Source organism: Sinocyclocheilus rhinocerous, unplaced genomic scaffold (assembly GCF_001515625.1).
Source record: "Sinocyclocheilus rhinocerous isolate Xijiao unplaced genomic scaffold, SAMN03320098_v1.1 scaffold374, whole genome shotgun sequence".
Lineage (NCBI taxonomy): Eukaryota > Metazoa > Chordata > Actinopteri > Cypriniformes > Cyprinidae > Sinocyclocheilus > Sinocyclocheilus rhinocerous.
Window position 1 is genome coordinate 533,506 of NW_015628519.1, and position 18,812 is coordinate 552,317.

The following is an 18,812-nucleotide window of genomic DNA, read 5'->3' on the forward strand; positions in this document are numbered from 1 at the left end:
TACTCCACCGGCCTCGCTCCGTTCCCACGGCTCTCGGCCCCACCCCTCTCGTCACAGTGTCCTTATCTTTGTTTTATCTGAGTCTCTGGGTTTTACTATATACATATGATAAGAAATAAGGCGTTTACTGCACTGCAACTGATGGCTATAATGTTGCCCATATCAACACACACATCAGAATTACAGTTCCAGCTTATTTTAATGTGGAAATGTATTGTAGGTCATGCAAACTAAGCATAGAACTAAAATTCTAGAACAGTGAGACACACACCCATAATTAATTCTAATTAACTAAAAGGAGCATCATTATCAATATACCTGCTGTATAATGCTGTGAAATTGATCCTCAATCATTATTAAATGTTAAAGTCAACAGCAGCCAATTTTAATTTTGTAATGTGGTGGTTTTTTTCATTAGAAGAACTATTTGTGACCCTGGACCACAAAACCAAGTCATAAGTTGCTGGGGTATATTTGTAGCAATAGCCAATACATTGTATGGGTCAAAATTAATGATTTTTCTTTTATGCCAAAAATCATTAGGATATTAAGTAAAGATCATGTTCCATGAAGATATTTTGTAAATTTCCTACTGTAAATATATTAAAACTTAATTTTTGATTAGTAATATGCATTGAACAAACCAGTGCTAGTACGGTGAATGAGCACAGAGCACAGGCCTGCAATCATATCTGAAGTTAGGGGGGGTTTGTTGCTTGTTGTGACTTTGGAAAAGTCACATTTTACTTCTTTGACTTGCATTGTTGTTGTCGTCACACATGGCATTGGGGTGTCTAGGAGGTCCTCTATCTTTTCCCTTACGGAAAAGCTGTCTGGAATTTCATCTAAGCCGTTCAGGTTTAAAGGTCCCATGTTTTGATGACTGAAGAAGGTTTGCATGGGTTTGGCCGAAAAGACTTCAGAAAGAATCCCAACCAGTTCTCCTGACTGTTTTGGACAAGAGCTCCTTCAAAACTAAGCCCCTTCACATTTGTGTGGTGATACGTGGTCCAGCGAATGTAGCCCGTGTTGTGCCAGTTTCCCTCTTCCTGAATGTATTTCACATTGAGATTAAAAACACCACTTAAAATATGTGTTGTTGATGGGGAGGGTCTTGAGGTCACTTGAGGAGGGAGTGAATGCAACTTTCCTCTGAGCATATCCTCAACAGCCTGTCAGGAACAAAAAGAACAATGGCAAAAATAATAAGTGTGAATTAAAAAAAATCTAGAGTGTATTAATTATGAAATTAATAATTCATTCATTATGAAATATTCAGTAAGCAAGGATATCAAAGGTTTCTTTTTCATCACTTGATCTTGCTTTGAATTTTACTTTACATATGAAAATTGGATTTTTTTTTTTTAAATCTATCAATTGACAGATATTTAAATAGTTTATAGAGAACCATTTGTTACGGAAATGTATGCTTAAAAGTATTGTTCACCCAAATCTCACTCACGTGGAGCACAAGAAGGTGAATAATTGATTTTAATCGTATGTTCACAGATATTCATTACTCCAGAAAGGTGTAGTCAGAAAAGACTTTATGCTATTTTTTATTATTCAAGAGACATTATCAAAGGATAAAATGCAAGATCTTATCGATGGTGATATATACCAAGTTGTGATATTCTTCAAGAGATCATGCTCTGACAAATCTGGGACTCCAGTATGTCTTATTTTATATGCCCAAAAAACTGGCACATGTTTTAAAGTTGGAAACATAGCAATGGAAATACATTTCTCTTCATTACATCTACAACAGAAGTCCACTGAAGCTTTTTTAAGAAGCAGTCGAAGATGGGTCCATCCCTTGTAAAAGTGCCCTTCGCAATTAATCCACTTTTCATTGCGGTGATCCAGCTGAAATATCCCACCCCCACACATACAAGCACATTGAGGCGAAGCTGAGGTGCCATTGTAGCTTCATCGTGGCTCTTTCTCAACAGCTGTCTGGAAGCTGTTGAGCTTATGCGAAAAGCTCTTATCTTTGTTTGATTTCTTCATGCACACATGACTTGCTGTGCTCTGCCATAGGAAGCCAGTCATCTTAAAACTCATTAATGACCAAAGCTTAACAATTCAAAGTGTTGTTGTTGTTGTTGTTTTTTGTTGTAAAAAAAAAGAGTTGTCTGAAAGTGTCTACAATGGCCATGTGAGCATCAGAACTGGACCATGGAGCAATGGAAGAAGGTTGCCTGGTCCAATGAATCATGTTTCCTTTTAGATCCATTTTGGCCATTTTAGGTGGATGGCCAGGTGCATGTGTGGTGTTTCTTAGGGAAGAGATGGCAGCAGGATAAAAGGCAGGCCAGTGGAGGCAGTATTATGTTCTGGGCAATGTTCTGCTGGGAAACATTAGGTCCATTACAAAGAGTTCAGGGTGTAGCCTTGGCCCCCAAATTCCCTAGAATGCTACTTGCAGGACTTAAAGTATTCGTTGGAAGTTACCTAGCTGGGGACTATTTTCAGGTGCTGGAAAAATATAGAAACTCTTTGGTCATTTTTAAGCGAGATGCTAACGGTCTAATCAGATTCAATGATCTATGCTAAGCTACAGCTAAAAGGAGGCAGTATTATGTTCTGGGCAATGTTCTGCTGGGAAACATTAGGTCCATTACAAAGAGTTCAGGGTGTAGCCTTGGCCCCCAAATTCCCTAGAATGCTACTTGCAGGACTTAAAGTATCTGCTGCAGTGGTTTTAAAGGGGTCATGAACTTAGAAATCAAAATTCCCTTGATCTATGGCCATATAAAAGGTCATTGTGCTATAAAAACATTATGTAGTTTTAGAATTCAAAACTTTCTCATTGGTCTAAAAAAACAGCTTATAATGAAGCCAATCTGCCAAAACGACAAGTTTTGGAATGTGCCACTTTATGACATCCGCAGAAGAAGATCAACACCTGCCTCTATATCACTAGCAAGGTTTCCATCCAGGTGCGAATTTAACTTGTGTGCAAAATTGGACTATCACATGAAACATTTGCACATAGTCCCATGGTGCAAATTTAGATGAATTTTTTGATGCGCATGGAGGAATTTATTCGGCAAATGTCTCCCATTACTCGCAATAACCCTTTTTCGCATAAGTCAAAAACCACCTCAAAATTGTCATTTTTTTCCAAAATTTGGCGTTTCCATCACTCGTTTCTGATGCGATACTGCAAAATGCACATAAATAAAGGGTGATGGCAAAATAGCTACTGCCTGTTTAGCCCAGCCGACCGATTCACGCATTTAGGTAAATGACGAGAGAGGCAAACATAGGTCTACACAGAAACCAAAGGTGGCTCCGAAGACAACAAGACGCTGTACAGTGCTAAGCTGTGGAAAAGCACAGTCTTTGCATTTACTTCCTTCTGATCCCAACATTAGGAAAGAGTGGATGAACTTTATTTGTAATGAAATTCCAGACCGTGTCAGTTCTTGGCTCTTCTTTCATTTCATTTTACCACTGATTCGTTTACAAATAAAGGCACAAATCGACACAGGATTTTCAGAAAGATTGAAACTGAAAGTCGATGCTGTGCCGACTATATTGGATCCAACAGTAATATCCCACCACACAAGTTTGAGTAATTGTTTTTATTACATGGTCACTATTTCTTTGTCTGTTATTACATGACCTTTATTCCAGGTTTAATTTGGAATGTAACGTTTGCTAGATCGCAACAAAGCACTATGTTGCGACAGCATCTCTGGCTTGCTTAGATTACCACAGAAAATAATGTAAAAAAGAGAACTCTACAGTAGTGCTCCATCTCAAATAGTAGAGCACAGTACTAATAATAATAAGGTCATAGGTTAGATTCTCACAGAATGCATTGATGGATAAACTGCATACATTGAATGAACTGTAGGTCACTTAGGATAAAGGTAAAAAATGTGCTGTGATGCACTTACAATTGGAGCCTAGAGTCTTGTGGCACTGTTATATCTTTTTTCTTTCAGAAATTAAAGGTCCTTCCAAGAATGGGACAGTATAACGTGTGCATTGACATTTGCATGTGATTATGAATGAGTGCGGACGTTCTGTATTCAAAGTCTCCCAGGGCTCTGACGCACTTGATATCTGACCTGAAACAGCACAGAAAGCACACCTGAAACTCTGCACCTGCGGAGGTAGGAATGATATTATTCTGCTAGATTTGGCACACACATGTATAGACCAAATACATTTCTTTTTGTGTGTGTGTGTGTGTGTGTGTATTCTTCACACTTGTGCTGATAGAACCATGCAAATATTTGAAGTGTTAGTGACCCTGAGCAGAACAAAAATTCCATTAAAATTTGATTCAGAGCCACAGCTTTTAATAATGACTATACGAACACCATATTTGATCAGAGGGGTATTGTTGTCTTTCAGTTTGTGACCAAATCCAGGAATTGAATTGAAATTTAAAAGGCATTCTCAGTTCAATTCTAAAACTCTGGTTACTTACGCTGTACGTTGATGCTGTTATATTTGATGTTTGCATTACACATTTTGTATTCTACTATCATTAGGAACATTGCAGACAATGGGCAATGAAAACGTTAAAACGAATGTGATAAACAGGAGCAGCAGGAATGTACGAGCATTTATAAGCCAAGAGAAGCCTTTTTAGCAGCATCATATGACCCCTTTAAGACAAGCACAACAAAACATCTTTTAAACTTTAAAGGAGAATGAGTTAATAGCATGACCATGACTAGCATAACATCTCTCAAAAATCTGGGGCTGGACGCATAAAAGAAAGTCATGGAGAGAAACGGGAGATATTGTGCACATTGAATGGCTTGAACATAAAAAGAAAGGTAAGAATTTTGTAATTAAAGAATTGAAATAGAAGCTTTTATAAACTTGTTGTCATTACACAGCTTTATTAGACATTGCTGGTATTGGCGGCTGAAGAATTGAAAGCTATTGAAGATGAAAACCTTAAATATAAAGAACTATTTCAATATTAAAGATATATGTTTTGCTCTGAAATATATTAATCCGGTCATTTTCTGTCTGTGTTTTAGATGCGTTTCCCTGTGTCCTTCTATGTGCTGAGTGTGTGGCTGGGGTTTTTGTGTGTGATGTTCGTGTGTCTGTGGAGTGGGACCTGGAGAGGAGGATTTGCCTGGGATTAATCTTTTCTGCAGTTTAACTTGCACCCGGTCCTCATGGTGACGAGTCTCGTGGTGCTGTATGGAAATGGTGAGAGGAAACGCTTCCTTTTCTGTCTCGCATGTACAAACACCTTCTCCCTCTTATTTTTAACTGGCAGACTTCTTCTCTTTTCTTCTCATGTTTACGGTCTTGCTCCATCACAAATAGTCCTATAGGAAAGAATCACAAATGATTTCTGTTTAATATCACATATGTTTTTCCAAGACGGCACTGAGATTAAATGGAGATCAAATTGAGATTTGTCTTTAAAAAAAATATATATATATATCTATATATATATATATATATTCTGTCATCATTTACTTACCGTACAGAACGTCCCAAAACTGTGTGACATTCTTTCTTTTGTCGAACCTGATGTGATCTGTCAGTGCTTTCTAAGTGCTCAAACGTATCTGAAGTGTGTAAGTAATATTTTCCACCAAATTTAACGACAAACTGTCAGGTAGATGCGTAATGATATAACAGGGATTTAATTAAACACAAACAGCTATGCTCGTCTCTAATGGACAGTCTTTCAAGCTGCGTATGGCATAGTTCATTTGCAATATGAATAGTGAGTGAAAGCTGTTTGTTTGTGAAGTATAGATGTAGAGATGAGGTACAGTATTCAAGAAACTTTTTATTTTAAGTTTTAGCTGCGAAATGATGTTTTGAAACTCAGAAGTAAAAATTACATGGGGGAAAAGATCAACAATTACCATTATCAGATGGTAATACTTTGATATGTCATGAGAGAGATGACCATTTTCATATTTCATATTATCATTTACACTACAATTACACTACACTACTTGAAGTCAATAATATTTTTTTGAAATGAATGTATTTGATCAAAAATACAGTAATAACAGATATATTGTCAAATATTACTACAATGTAAAACAACGGTTTTCTTTTTGAATATAAAATATTTTAAAATGTAAGTGATTCATATGATGGCAAAGCTGAATTTTCAGCATCATTACTCCAGTCTTCAGTGTCACATGATCCTTCAGAAATCATTCTAATATGCTGATTTGGTGCTTAATAGGAAGATTAAAATAATGTTTATTTGAAATATAATTTTATTCTTAGAATAAATAAATAAATAAATTTTAAAAAATCTTACTGACCTGAAATTTCCTTTACTTCAAAAGAAAAAAGGAATTCCAGGCATATTATTTTGATACATGGTACAGTTTGTGTTTATGCCATGTCCAAAAACACTTATTGTGAATACAAATTTTTACAGTTGTCTCTTTTTCTCTTTGTCCTGCTCTCTCTGTGTCTGTTTCTCTCTCTCAGCCATAGTCCTGTACCGTGTTCCTCTCACCTGGAGCAGGTGGTGGTGTAAGCGGGCCCATGCAGGGCTGTTGTTTGTGGCCACGGTGCTGTCTGTGTTAGGAGTGTGTGCTGCCTTTGATTTTCACACTGCCAACAACATCCCTCATCTGTATTCATTACACAGCTGGACTGGGATCTCCACAGTGGCCCTATTCACTTTGCAGGTACAGTATACATGGTCAAGCCTGATTGAAATGTCACAGTATTTTCATTGCTTCATGCTTAGTAAAGCTCCATGAGTATGTTCTACTCCATCAAATTTTAAAGAAATTATGCTTGACATGGTCTGCTGTGCCTTTCTCCTCTGATTGAATAGTGGTTTGTGGGTCTTTGTGCTTTCTTGTTGCCCTGGACCCCTTTGGCTTTTATAAAGCCCGTCTGAAACCTCTTCACATCTGGATGGGCATTGCCATCTTCATCCTGAGTCTCATCACCAGCCTGTCTGGGATCAATGAGAAACTACTGCTGACACTGTGAGTGACAATCCTATTATCACAACCCTGTAGCTGCAAGAAATGGCTGTGATTTATCTTATTCAGATACATAATAATGTTTTCTCTTTGAATTAGCTGAGTAGGAGGCTCTTATTATGGTGAAACCATCCTCTAATGGTCTGTTTTTATTATGGCTGAGATGTTTGTAGCTGTTTCAGTGTTTCCAACTGATTGTGTCTCAGCAGAAATGGGAGAAATGGAAGCAATACCAAACCATATACGGCACTGCCTGCTGAAACTCTGTTTGCAAACTCTTTAGGCATTGCAGTTGTTATTTTTGGATTGTTAGTGCTGAAACTTCTGTCCAGTCAGAAGTGGAAGAATCCAGAGTCTGAGACTGAATCTGACAGAGTAAGTATATGATGACTTTAAGATGCCAAAAATGAATTGTAAGTATAAACACTACTGTTTAAAAGTTTTTTTTTACTTAATACTTCTATTCAGCAAGTATGCATTAAATTGATCAAAATTGACAGTAAATACATTTATAATTTATATAAATAATACAGATTTCAGACGGTTTCTATTTCAAATAAATGCTGATCTTTTGAACTTTTTATTATTATTTTTTTATTATTTTTTTATTATATTTTTACACACATATACAGTGTGTGTGTGTGTGTGTGTGTGTACAGTTATGGCCAAAAGTTTTGGCTGTGACATAAATTTTGTGTTTTGCAAAGTTTGCTGCTTAAAGCTGTTGTGGTGTTTATTCACATTGTTTCTAGATTATTGTGTAGAGTGATCAGATGCATTTTAATTTAATAATTAATAAATAATTTATGCATTTAGCAGACACTTGTAACTTACAGTGCATTCAGACTATACATTTTTTACCAGTATGTGTGTTCCCTGGGAATTGAACCCATGACTTTTTGCGCTGCTAACGCAATGCTCTACCACTGAGCCACAGGAACACCATGTTAAATAATTGCTAAACGCTTCATTGGCCAAAAAATTAACTTTTCACAAAAAAAACTAATTTCACAGTTTTTTGATCCTGACACAAAATGACCAGCTAACATTAATTGACTAATCATATCAGCAGCACATGTGATAGTGCGAATGAGTACTAATCAGGTAAAATCACTATCATACTAACTAGATTGTAAGAGCAGACTGATTGCTATAAAAGGAGGGAAGAAGCGCTTCCAATCATTGTGTTCTTGTTAGCAATCTTTTGAACTTTTTATTTATAAATTTTTTTTATTATTATTTTTATTATATTTTTACACACATATACAGTGTGTGTGTGTGTGTGTGTACAGTCATGGCCAAAAGTTTTGGCCTCCAAAGAAACACGTGCAGCCATCCTCTCTTTGCATCAAAATAGCCTCACATGCAAGGAAATTGCTACAAAGGATATTGCACCTGAAAGAACCATTTACCAGATCATCAAGAACTTCAAGGAGAGAGGTTCGACTTTAATTTCTGAAGGATCATGTGAAGGATCACTTCAGCTTTGCAATCACAGGAATAAAGGACATTTTAAAATATATAAAAATGGAAACAGTTATTTCAAATTGTAACAATATTTTACAATATTACTGTTTTAATGTATTTTTGACCAAATAAATGTAGCCTTGGTGAGCATAAGATACTTTTTAAAAACATTTGCATGGTAGTATATATTTGTTGTCTACATTTTTATTTTAAATTTTGTAAAAGTTTGCTTTTGTAACATTAAAAATTAAAATTAAGTGCTGAATAGAGAGGCAATGGCTGAATTTATGTTGGTTAGTAAGACAATTGCAAGAAAAAAAATAAATAAATTGATCTTACATTTATTAAGTGTTGCCTTCCAGGTTAATATTTTGGTGTATCTATCTGTTTTAGATTTTATATTATGATGATTTTAATGTGATTTGTAGGCTTTGCTAACAGATGCCAGATGAAGACTGGAGTAAACAAAAAGAAACATGTTGTGTATATCACAATTATACAAATCACTTTTTGACTCTGTGGCAGCTGGTTTTATGCTTGCTTCATTTACACATCCAAAACAAATTGAGTGCCTAGTTGATTGACATGCGATAGAACCTTATCAATGTGAGAGACAGACCTCTTGTGGTTAGTAAGACAATTGCAAGAAAAAAAATAAATAAATTGATCTTACATTTATTAAGTGTTGCCTTCCAGGTTAATATTTTGGTGTATCTATCTGTTTTAGATTTTATATTATGATGGTGTTGAATATAAGAAAAATGGAGATGCCGGGGATTGAACCCGGGGCCTCATACATGCAAAGCAAGCGCTCTACCACTGAGCTACATCCCCTTGTAACAACGGTGAGTTTAGGTGGCTATCAGAGCTTTGTAGAATTACATTCTTTAGGTACATAGGACATAATAAAATGTAATATTATTACTTCAGCAAAACATTTTTTCTTACAGCAATTAAAAAAAAACTACACATCCTTAACTATATTCTAATAATTCGTAAAATATGTATAAACAAATAGTAGGCCTATAGGAACACTATTAGTCATTTAAATAAAACATTAACGTGTCTGAACCTTAAGGCTGCTTTAAAGATTTGTGGACAGTTAATATATTGGATTTTTTTTTTTTTTCATTTTATTCTAGTGTAAGTTACGCGAAGCCATCGTTGTGTGGCGCCGACATCCTTACGGTGCTGATTGGTTTAAAATTCCACCAAAACTAATGGAGGCCAATGAAATTCATTTACGTTGAACTCTAAGACGGACAGCTCGTCGTTGCATTCATCGGTGTTGTGTGACTGGAAACTCGCAGGTGAATGTGTGTACACACAGATGACGAACCACACACAAGCGCTTTGAAATGGGATGTTTCATAGACTAAAGATTACGACAAACGCGGCGGACAGCGGAATTTAAATCGGATTTCTATATCATATCAAAAGCATGTCCGCTTTTGCGGTGAGTGAAAGGTTAAACGTGAAATGCTGTGAGTTAGCTTGCTAAAGTTGTTAGCTTGATTAAGTGTGCAAAAGCTGCTTGCATCTTTAAAGTTTTTGGACCAATGTGATTCAGTGCAGTAGTCAAGATTTGCATAATCAACGTAATATTATTAATATGATTTTATAACGACCCATTATTTTATTAATTGAGCTAGTTGCAGGCCTTATGAAATACATGTAAAAACAATTGTTCGTTATGCTTTAGACCAATTTTAGCAAATGTAATTCATCTTCAACATGTACATGAATAATTTTGCAAACGAGAACTTGAGATAACAATGGTGGTAATAATTTCTCATAATGTTAAACGTAACACCATTGGCCAAGTTTCATTGGTTTTCAGCGGCAATGCTTATGTTTACCGCTTACCGCTAGGGGCTTTTAAAGATTGAAGAAACGTATCTTAAAGGGGTCCTATTATGCTTTTTCACTTTTTTAATTTTAGTCAGTGTGTAGTGTGTATGTTTGGGCATAAAAAAGATCTAGAAAGTTACAAATCTCAAAGTCCACTCCAAAGGGAGATATTTCGTTTTTTTAAAAATCCCTTTTCAATAACTACAACGAACGGCTCGTTTGGACTACAGCGTTTGTTTTCCGGGCTTTGTGATATCACAAAGCGGCTCATTGGAATATCATTACAAATAATTCCTGCCTACAGAAATTCGAATGGTTGGGGGGTGGGGAGGGGCGAGGTTGTGGTTAGAACGCTTGGTTGAGTGAGCGCATCAGACGAGACGATGAAGAAGAAGTGCTGCTGCAGAGTTAGTGCATCAGAGAAAACGAAGAAGAAAAGCTGCTGTGCAGTAGCTTCAGATTTTCGGCATGTCTAGAACAATTCTTACAAGTACAACACGACGTAGCTGGGCGCCTCGGACAGACGCCAAACGGTGCCGCCGGTGTGCCTACACTCATAGAAAATAATGTATTTGAATTTTAAAGACGTGGCGCGACGCGACGCTTAGTACACCCCCAAAACAAAATCAAGACTTTGTAAAAGAGCATAATAGGACCCCTTTAAAACCAAATGTAAATGTGTAAAGCATCTGCAATGCAAAATATAATGTGTAAACACATTTTGCATGTTTATTCGAACTAAATAAACTACATAATCAGGGCTATTTATAAAGTTTGTGTGTGAAATAGAGGGGGTTACACACAGGGCTGCATTAAGACCTCACTGGGCCCTGGGGCTATGACTTACTGCAGGGCCCCCATCACAATGATATATATAGCTTAAAATAGGATTTTTGTCCAATCAAAATTTTTTCTGCATTGCAATTTCACAATTCTTGTTACCAATTCCAATATCACAAAATAAAAAATACTAGCCTAAGTAAAAACATTTAGTTTAGTCAGGCGCTGTACGAGCAACTGCGCTTCGCGCGTATCAGAAACCGTCTTAACGCACGCATTTGCCAAAATGAATTGAAGAGAGGTAATGCAGATATTAGGCGCAGCGATCACCTGATAGATAGGCTGCGTGCACAGTTTGTTCAAAAGTAATATATATATATAATATAATAAATGCATTGATTGGTAAACCAGATTAAAATGTGACATTTTAATCTCTAATGGTAATGCATGGAATTTACGGAAAAACTACACTAAATAATAGCGCTATAAAGTGAGGGGCGTGGTGGGGCTTTGGCGATCGGCGCTACCGATGTCCGTCAAGCTACTCCACAGCCAATCACGGGCCCCCTCCTTGCTCGGGCCCCGGGGCTTCAGCCCCGCCTAGCCCAATGGTTAATGCGGCCCTGGTTACACATGTTGGTAACATCTCCTGCAGCCTTGTCAGATTTGGTGACCCTGATGTATTTGATCTTCATCTGTTCACATCAGACCAAAATGCTTTCTAGGATATAAAATAGAGGAGTTTAGACATTACCAGAGTGTTTCTGGGTAACATTAAAGCCATAGCGTTTCTAATAAGAGGAGTAACAGATTTTACAGAAAATTAATTATAATTATTTATTGCTGCCTTGTCAGACTGGGTGACCCTGATGTGTATATGCAGCTGTTAGACATCACCAGAGTGAATTTGGGTAACATATTTCAATGAACTTTAATATTGCCTTGTTAGATTTGGTGACCCTGCTGTACATCTGCAGCAGAATGGTAAAAAGCAGTAACTCTTGGATTTGTCCCAGTTAAAACAAAATAAAAAAAATTTGTCTTTATGTATTTAGAAACAAAAAAATATTTATGTATTTCAAGTCAAGTCAGCACCAGTCCTAAACGGCTGTTAACAAGGAAGTGATACACATTGAAATAGGGCTACTTATTCATTATAATTTCATTCACTAGCTGTCTGCATTTATTTTTCTAGGCCCATCCCTCGGTTCGTGTCAGAGGAACAGAACACACATACACACCTGTGCTGTGTCAGGATGAGAAGTGTTTAGGGCAGGAAAAAGGAGTGCACATGCACTGCCCGCTCTGTTCTGTGGCCGAGGCTTACCAAGATCTCGTCATCCTGCGAGCTCACTTCCGCATCAAACATGTGGACAAAGGCATTGACTTTGCAGGTGAGGCACAATGAGACTATAGACTCGCATGTGAATCATGTCCTTTGGAGACATTTTGTCAATTTCATTTTTTATGGACAGGCTTGAAGGTGCTGCGCTGCTGTATCCATTGTGAGATTGTGGGCACTATTAAAGGAGAAAAACGGTTTAAAGGTGCACACTGGCACTGTTACCGCTGTAGAAATGGTTTCAACAGGAGGGACGAGGCCATCAAACACTATAAAACACACTTCCGAAATCCCCACACCACATTCCAGATCCAAGTCACACAGGTAAAGGTGGATAACCCGGAGTTAAATCTGTTTTCCACTTTGGATATGGCTTTTTATGATCATGTTTGCACATGTGCTGTCCTAGAATGTGAACTGCCGACAGTATTATGGTGAGAGCTCAGAGGCTCATGCTAAAGCCTATGAAGGGCTGGCGGTTAGTCTTGGACTGGGTGGAGATGGCACTAGCATTGGATCCATCCTGACCACTGGCACTGAAACCCTACTGACTGTGGAGCCAAAGGTAGACAAAATCACAAAGCTTTATTTTGGGCATGAACCGTTTTGGTGTTTGCCTTGAAGTATTGTTGACCTCTCCTTTCTGTGTTTGAAGGAAGACGGTGAGAGAAATGGAATCCCATTAGGTGCTGAGGAAGAGGTGGGGTCTTCCCAGAATTCATCTGATGGGACTCAGACTCTTGTTCTTATGGACCCTGATGGACAGGGAAACAGTGTGATCTATGATACAGCTACTGGTATCCTCACTGAACAGGTAAACATTATTAACGTGAATCATTGAACATATCACTATTTAATGGCATTTCATGATTAATGTTTTGTGAAACCTCAAAATTACAAACAATATAAAAGGTGTGACTTATTATTAATGCAGCTCTGCTATTAGTATTCCTTACATACACTACTATTCAAAAGTAAGCAACAACATAAAAAATTATTAGCAACCCCCAAATTTTTAACAGTAGTGTACATTATTCATGTACTTTATTCAGTCTTCTGGTTTTGTAGATCTCCTGTAAAAGCTGTCAAAAAATGTTTTTGTTGCTTTAATTTCAGGAGGCAGAAAGTTTGGAACAGACCCTGCTACAGAAACGACTCCTGGAGCTCCACCAGCAGATCGACACACTACATCAGGAGAAGGAGAGTATGGAGAAGACACTACTAGCTGAGATTAAACAGCTCAAAGAACAGGTATACCTGCTTAAGCCCCGTTCACACCGCCAGCGACTTTTTCGCTGCTTGTCGCTTGTGGCTGGCAATTGAGGTCGCTAGTGGGCGTTCCCACTACTGGTTGCCTAGTTACCCCTGTAACACTCCACTACAGCAGATTAATCACGTGCTCTCCACTGACTTCACTCCCATTGGTTGTCGCTCGCGAAATTCGCTGCTTATTTGCATAAAGTTGAAGAATTCAGAACTTTTGTCGCTTGACTCGCATCGCTTGACCCGCCCACATTCCGTCGCCAACGGTCACTGTCGCTCGTGTCGCCGGAAGTCGCCAGCTCTCCATTGAAAATGAATGGGATTATGTCGCTCTGTCGCTGTGTGTCGCTGGCGGTGTGAACGGGGCTTAAGTATTTGCTGTTGATTCATCCCCAAAGTGGATTATGGAATACGCTTTGCTGATTCCCATTACACATTCCAGTGGATAACAGATTGAAGATATCATTTAGGTTTACCCGAAAAATCTGTGTGGGACCCATTGGGATCCCCGACGGACTCAAACTTTGCGTCTTTTGCCTGGCCGCACCCACACAGAAGCCAGGCCCTAACTCCCTCAGCCACTCTCTTCAAGCAGCTGAGAAAGTCGGCGCTATTATGACCATTGCTCTCGCGTCTTTTGCAGCGTCTCGCACGTGAGTGTCGCGTTAAAATAATTAAAATAATTTCACGTAGCGCCGCTGTGTTTGCCTTGAAGTATTGTTGACCTCTCCTTTCTGTGTTTGAAGGAAGACGGTGAGAGAAATGGAATCCCATTAGGTGCTGAGGAAGAGGTGGGGTCTTCCCAGAATTCATCTGATGGGACTCAGACTCTTGTTCTTATGGACCCTGATGGACAGGGAAACAGTGTGATCTATGATACAGCTACTGGTATCCTCACTGAACAGGTAAACATTATTAACGTGAATCATTGAACATATCACTATTTAATGGCATTTCATGATTAATGTTTTGTGAAACCTCAAAATTACAAACAATATAAAAGGTGTGACTTATTATTAATGCAGCTCTGCTATTAGTATTCCTTACATACACTACTATTCAAAAGTAAGCAACAACATAAAAAATTATTAGCAACCCCCAAATTTTTAACAGTAGTGTACATTATTCATGTACTTTATTCAGTCTTCTGGTTTTGTAGATCTCCTGTAAAAGCTGTCAAAAAATGTTTTTGTTGCTTTAATTTCAGGAGGCAGAAAGTTTGGAACAGACCCTGCTACAGAAACGACTCCTGGAGCTCCACCAGCAGATCGACACACTACATCAGGAGAAGGAGAGTATGGAGAAGACACTACTAGCTGAGATTAAACAGCTCAAAGAACAGGTATACCTGCTTAAGCCCCGTTCACACCGCCAGCGACTTTTTCGCTGCTTGTCGCTTGTGGCTGGCAATTGAGGTCGCTAGTGGGCGTTCCCACTACTGGTTGCCTAGTTACCCCCGTAACACTCCACTACAGCAGATGAATCACGTGCTCTCCACTGACTTCACTCCCATTGGTTGTCGCTCGCGAAATTCGCTGCTTATTTGCATAAAGTTGAAGAATTCAGAACTTTTGTCGCTTGACTCGCATCGCTTGACACGCCCACATTCCGTCGCCAACGGTCACTGTCGCTCGTGTCGCCGGAAGTCGCCAGCTCTCCATTGAAAATGAATGGGATTATGTCGCTCTGTCGCTGTGTGTCGCTGGCGGTGTGAACGGGGCTTTAATCTCCCTCTTTCTCTCTCTTTCTCTCTCGCTCTAAAATCTGCATTAATAACAGCATTAGTCTGCTATCAACGACTCGAGCCTCTGTTACTCACTCTAAATTGACGTTTTGGAATAGGACTGGACGATTAATAGAAAAGAAATTGAAACCGAAATTCAGAACCTCTACCCGACGTAATTTTCCCATGTTGGTTATTTCGGTTTTTAATCCTGTTAATACTTTCCCCTTAAAAGCATACTACCGCTTGTATAGTCGGCGCTATACGGATGTGTATGACCATTGCTCTCGCGTCTTTTGCAGCGTCTCGCACGTGAGTGTCGCGTTAAAATAATTTAAACTTTTACACGTAGCGCCGCTCATTAATGTCAATGTTAATTCAGTGGACCAATCAGAAGACCCCGGAGGCAGGGCAAGCGTTGTGAGCTTTTATTTACAGTAGCAGGTTGGCATGGCAACTTTTGTATTTGACGGCAACATGGCGGAGTAGGGAGTCTGTGCTGTGCTTTATTTTATAAAAGCATTCCTGAGCTCTGCGTCCCTCGGTTTTAGATGCAAAGACACGTTCTGTGTGAATGACCAGTAAGAATCTAGAGTAGCCTAAATACTTAAAGGGGTCATATGATGCTGCTAAAAAGAACATTATTTTGTGAATTTGGTGTAATGTAGCATGTAGCTCTACACAGTGCTATGTCCCCACTGGATGCAACAAATGCCTGGTTTATAATGGGTTTTAATATTTTTGTCTCATCGTTCCAGCCGGACAGGGCATCACAGTATGTGAGGGGCGTAACATTTCCGTCGTTCTTTTTAGCAACATCATATGACCCCTTTAAGCAGCATAATAGAATGATTCTGAAGGATCATGTGAAAATTATGTAATTATGCTGAGAATTCAGCTTTGCTGTCACAGGAATAAATTACATTTCAAAATATTCTCAAATAGAAAGCAGTTGTTTTAAATTTTAATAATATTTCACAATATTATCATTTTTACTGTATTTTTTAATCAAATAAATACAGCCTTGATGAGAGACTTCCTTCAAAATTTTATAAACTTTTTAAAGGTAGTGTATGTTCATCCATGCCCAATCCGTGCTTGTTACATCATTCAGCACTGTCCATGATGGGCCATTCATAGTCATTTAGAGTGCTGTGGTTTATTTGTATGTCAGGTGTTGATCTGTTATTCTGTTTATTTTACAAATTCATCCACTGAGAAAAACATAGTTTCTGGGATTAGAATGTGATTTATGGGGGATTCAGTTTACTGAATTTTTACATCTCAGCATTCAGTGTGTATTCTGACCACTGATGGGCGGCTGAAAATAATTCTCGTATTTGTATTTTCAGTTCAATAGCTATAAAATATTCTCCGTGTCATTTAGTTGTCAACTATTTGTCAGACCACTGCTGAAGCACCACAAACACAGCAGCTGTTCGTGTTTCCTGGCTGTTGACTTCTTTTTTTAAATCATAGCTTTTATATTATGGTTATGGTCAAATTGTTACTCGTTGCAAGTACTTATTTATGCACAGGTTAGTTTTGAATGTGCAAAGAGAGTCTGTTTCTAGCGCCTTCTAGGGGAAGACCCAGTGTTGCCAACTAATTTTCAGGGTAAGTTGCTAAAGGAAGGTTGATTTGTTGCTAAATGACGCGATGTAATTGCGCGGTGACGTCATTGCGTAATCACGATGCAAAATTGTGTCGCATCAAATCTCGGCAAAAAAAATTTTTTTTTTAAATATGTTAATTTAGATGTGTTTATAAAATAATATAATATTAAAGTATAAATAACTAATTTTAAATACAACATTTAATTATTTAACACGCGTTTTTTAACAATTACAATTTAAGTTTATTTTTATTAGCTAGTAAATTGTATTAAATAAATGTATATAAAATATAATAATATAAATGTATATACATGTAAATATTTTCAAATTATATACTAAATATGTATTTATATATACATAATAAATAAACACAGAACACACATATGTTATGTAAACAAAACCTTTTATTTTGGATGCGATTTAATTGCGATTAATCGTTTGACAGCACTAATATGTACCGTATATGTGTATGTATGTATGTATGTATGTATGTATGTGTGTGTGTGTGTACAATTGCTATAATTAAATTTTCCTTTGCATCCCTTCTATTTTATTATTAGGTTGCAAGCCTGGTTCAGTCTAACGTAAGGATGTTTGAGGAACTCCAAGCTTATCAATGTCCAGATCACAGCCAGCAGAAGGTGGCCAAGCTTGTAAGTGTTCTGAATGTACAGGCTTGGGTTAATTAAAATGTATATTATTCCAGAGTGAAACTGTCTTATTTTCTTCTGTTTTTTTGTATTTTTAGCTGGAAAACCTTGAAGCTCAGCACAAAGAGCTCCTGCAGGCCCAGCTGACCTCACTCAGGAGGGAGATCCTGTCAGGGGCAGATAACATGCCTATCAATGGCCACAAGGGGGCTCTGGAGCTCAATGTAGATTCAGAGGAGTCACAAACTGAAGCCATCAGTGACACTTTAACAGGACTGGAGGATATGGATGTGCAACTACAAACTGAGCAACACAAATCCACAGAGCTTGAACTAGTACCAGCCGATACAATTCCCTGTTTGGAGAGCCCCGGTTTGGACTTAGATTTGCCAAACACTGGCTTGACTACATCTAAGGTTTTAGAGGATAAACGGGAAGTGTCATTGTCCCTTGTGTCATCTAAGAAGCGCAGCTCACCGGATGACTCAGAAGAGATGACTGAAAGCAAAGTACAGAGAGTCAGCTGAAAATGACTTGACATTAAAAACATACTCGTCTCCATTCCTCATTCTTAACAAATTGCTGTTACCTTTCCCACACATTTCCTGGTAAAAACGATATACAGAGTGATATTTATTCTGTAATTTGGCAAAATACACATAAAAAATCTCATGTTCAAATATTTTTAACCTTTTCCATGCTTATGTATATGTTTAATTGCTGGTTTTGTCAATGCTTTCTGGTGTACTTGTATGCTCTTGTCACTCAAAGAATGTGTAGGATTAAAGCATAGGATTTATTTCTGATGTTCTCTGAGCATAAACAGAACCATGTAGCTGATCATAAATTCATAAAGTAAAAATGTTGTGATTAACTATTATGAGATTATGGGAAAACGTTTTTATGTTGGGTTGTCAAGTTTTGAAGGTTTATTGGCATAATAATTCTCCAGTTTGGGCTTTTTGGTTTAAAATCTTTTTATTTATTAAGTCACGTGATGTGTGTACTACTAGGCATCTTTGGTTTTCCTCTTTTTGTGTAATTTAGATGGAAAATGTGTGCCTTTTTTATCGTTTGAGTCACTTATCAAAAGTTGCTAAATGTTGCCAAATAAATTTTTAAAAATGGCTAAATTTGTTGCTAGGTGCTTTTGGAAGAAAA

At 37.8% G+C, this 18,812-nt stretch overlaps 1 protein-coding gene, 1 non-coding gene and 2 pseudogenes across 2 annotated transcripts; 2 read left to right on the top strand and 2 right to left on the bottom strand.

Moving 5' to 3' along the window:
• Nucleotides 1–621: 621 nt before the first annotated feature.
• Nucleotides 622–1,933, bottom strand: LOC107737878 (uncharacterized; annotated as a pseudogene).
• A 2,700-nt stretch (nucleotides 1,934–4,633) lies between these two features.
• On the top strand, nucleotides 4,634–7,378 carry LOC107737863 (cytochrome b ascorbate-dependent protein 3-like; annotated as a pseudogene).
• A 1,810-nt stretch (nucleotides 7,379–9,188) lies between these two features.
• On the bottom strand, nucleotides 9,189–9,260 carry trnaa-ugc (transfer RNA alanine (anticodon UGC)). The gene has a single exon. It is a non-coding gene; the product is annotated as a tRNA-Ala (tRNA).
• Nucleotides 9,261–9,697: 437 nt separating this feature from the next.
• Nucleotides 9,698–18,535, top strand: LOC107737862 (uncharacterized). The gene is made up of 8 exons (XM_016549491.1): nucleotides 9,698–9,882; nucleotides 12,253–12,451; nucleotides 12,533–12,723; nucleotides 12,809–12,964; nucleotides 13,055–13,213; nucleotides 13,516–13,650; nucleotides 17,562–17,654; nucleotides 17,750–18,535. The coding sequence occupies exons 1-8, from the start codon at nucleotides 9,868–9,870 to the stop codon at nucleotides 18,176–18,178; spliced, it is 1,377 nt and encodes a 458-aa protein (XP_016404977.1). The 5' UTR covers nucleotides 9,698–9,867; the 3' UTR covers nucleotides 18,179–18,535.
• Nucleotides 18,536–18,812: the final 277 nt, after the last annotated feature.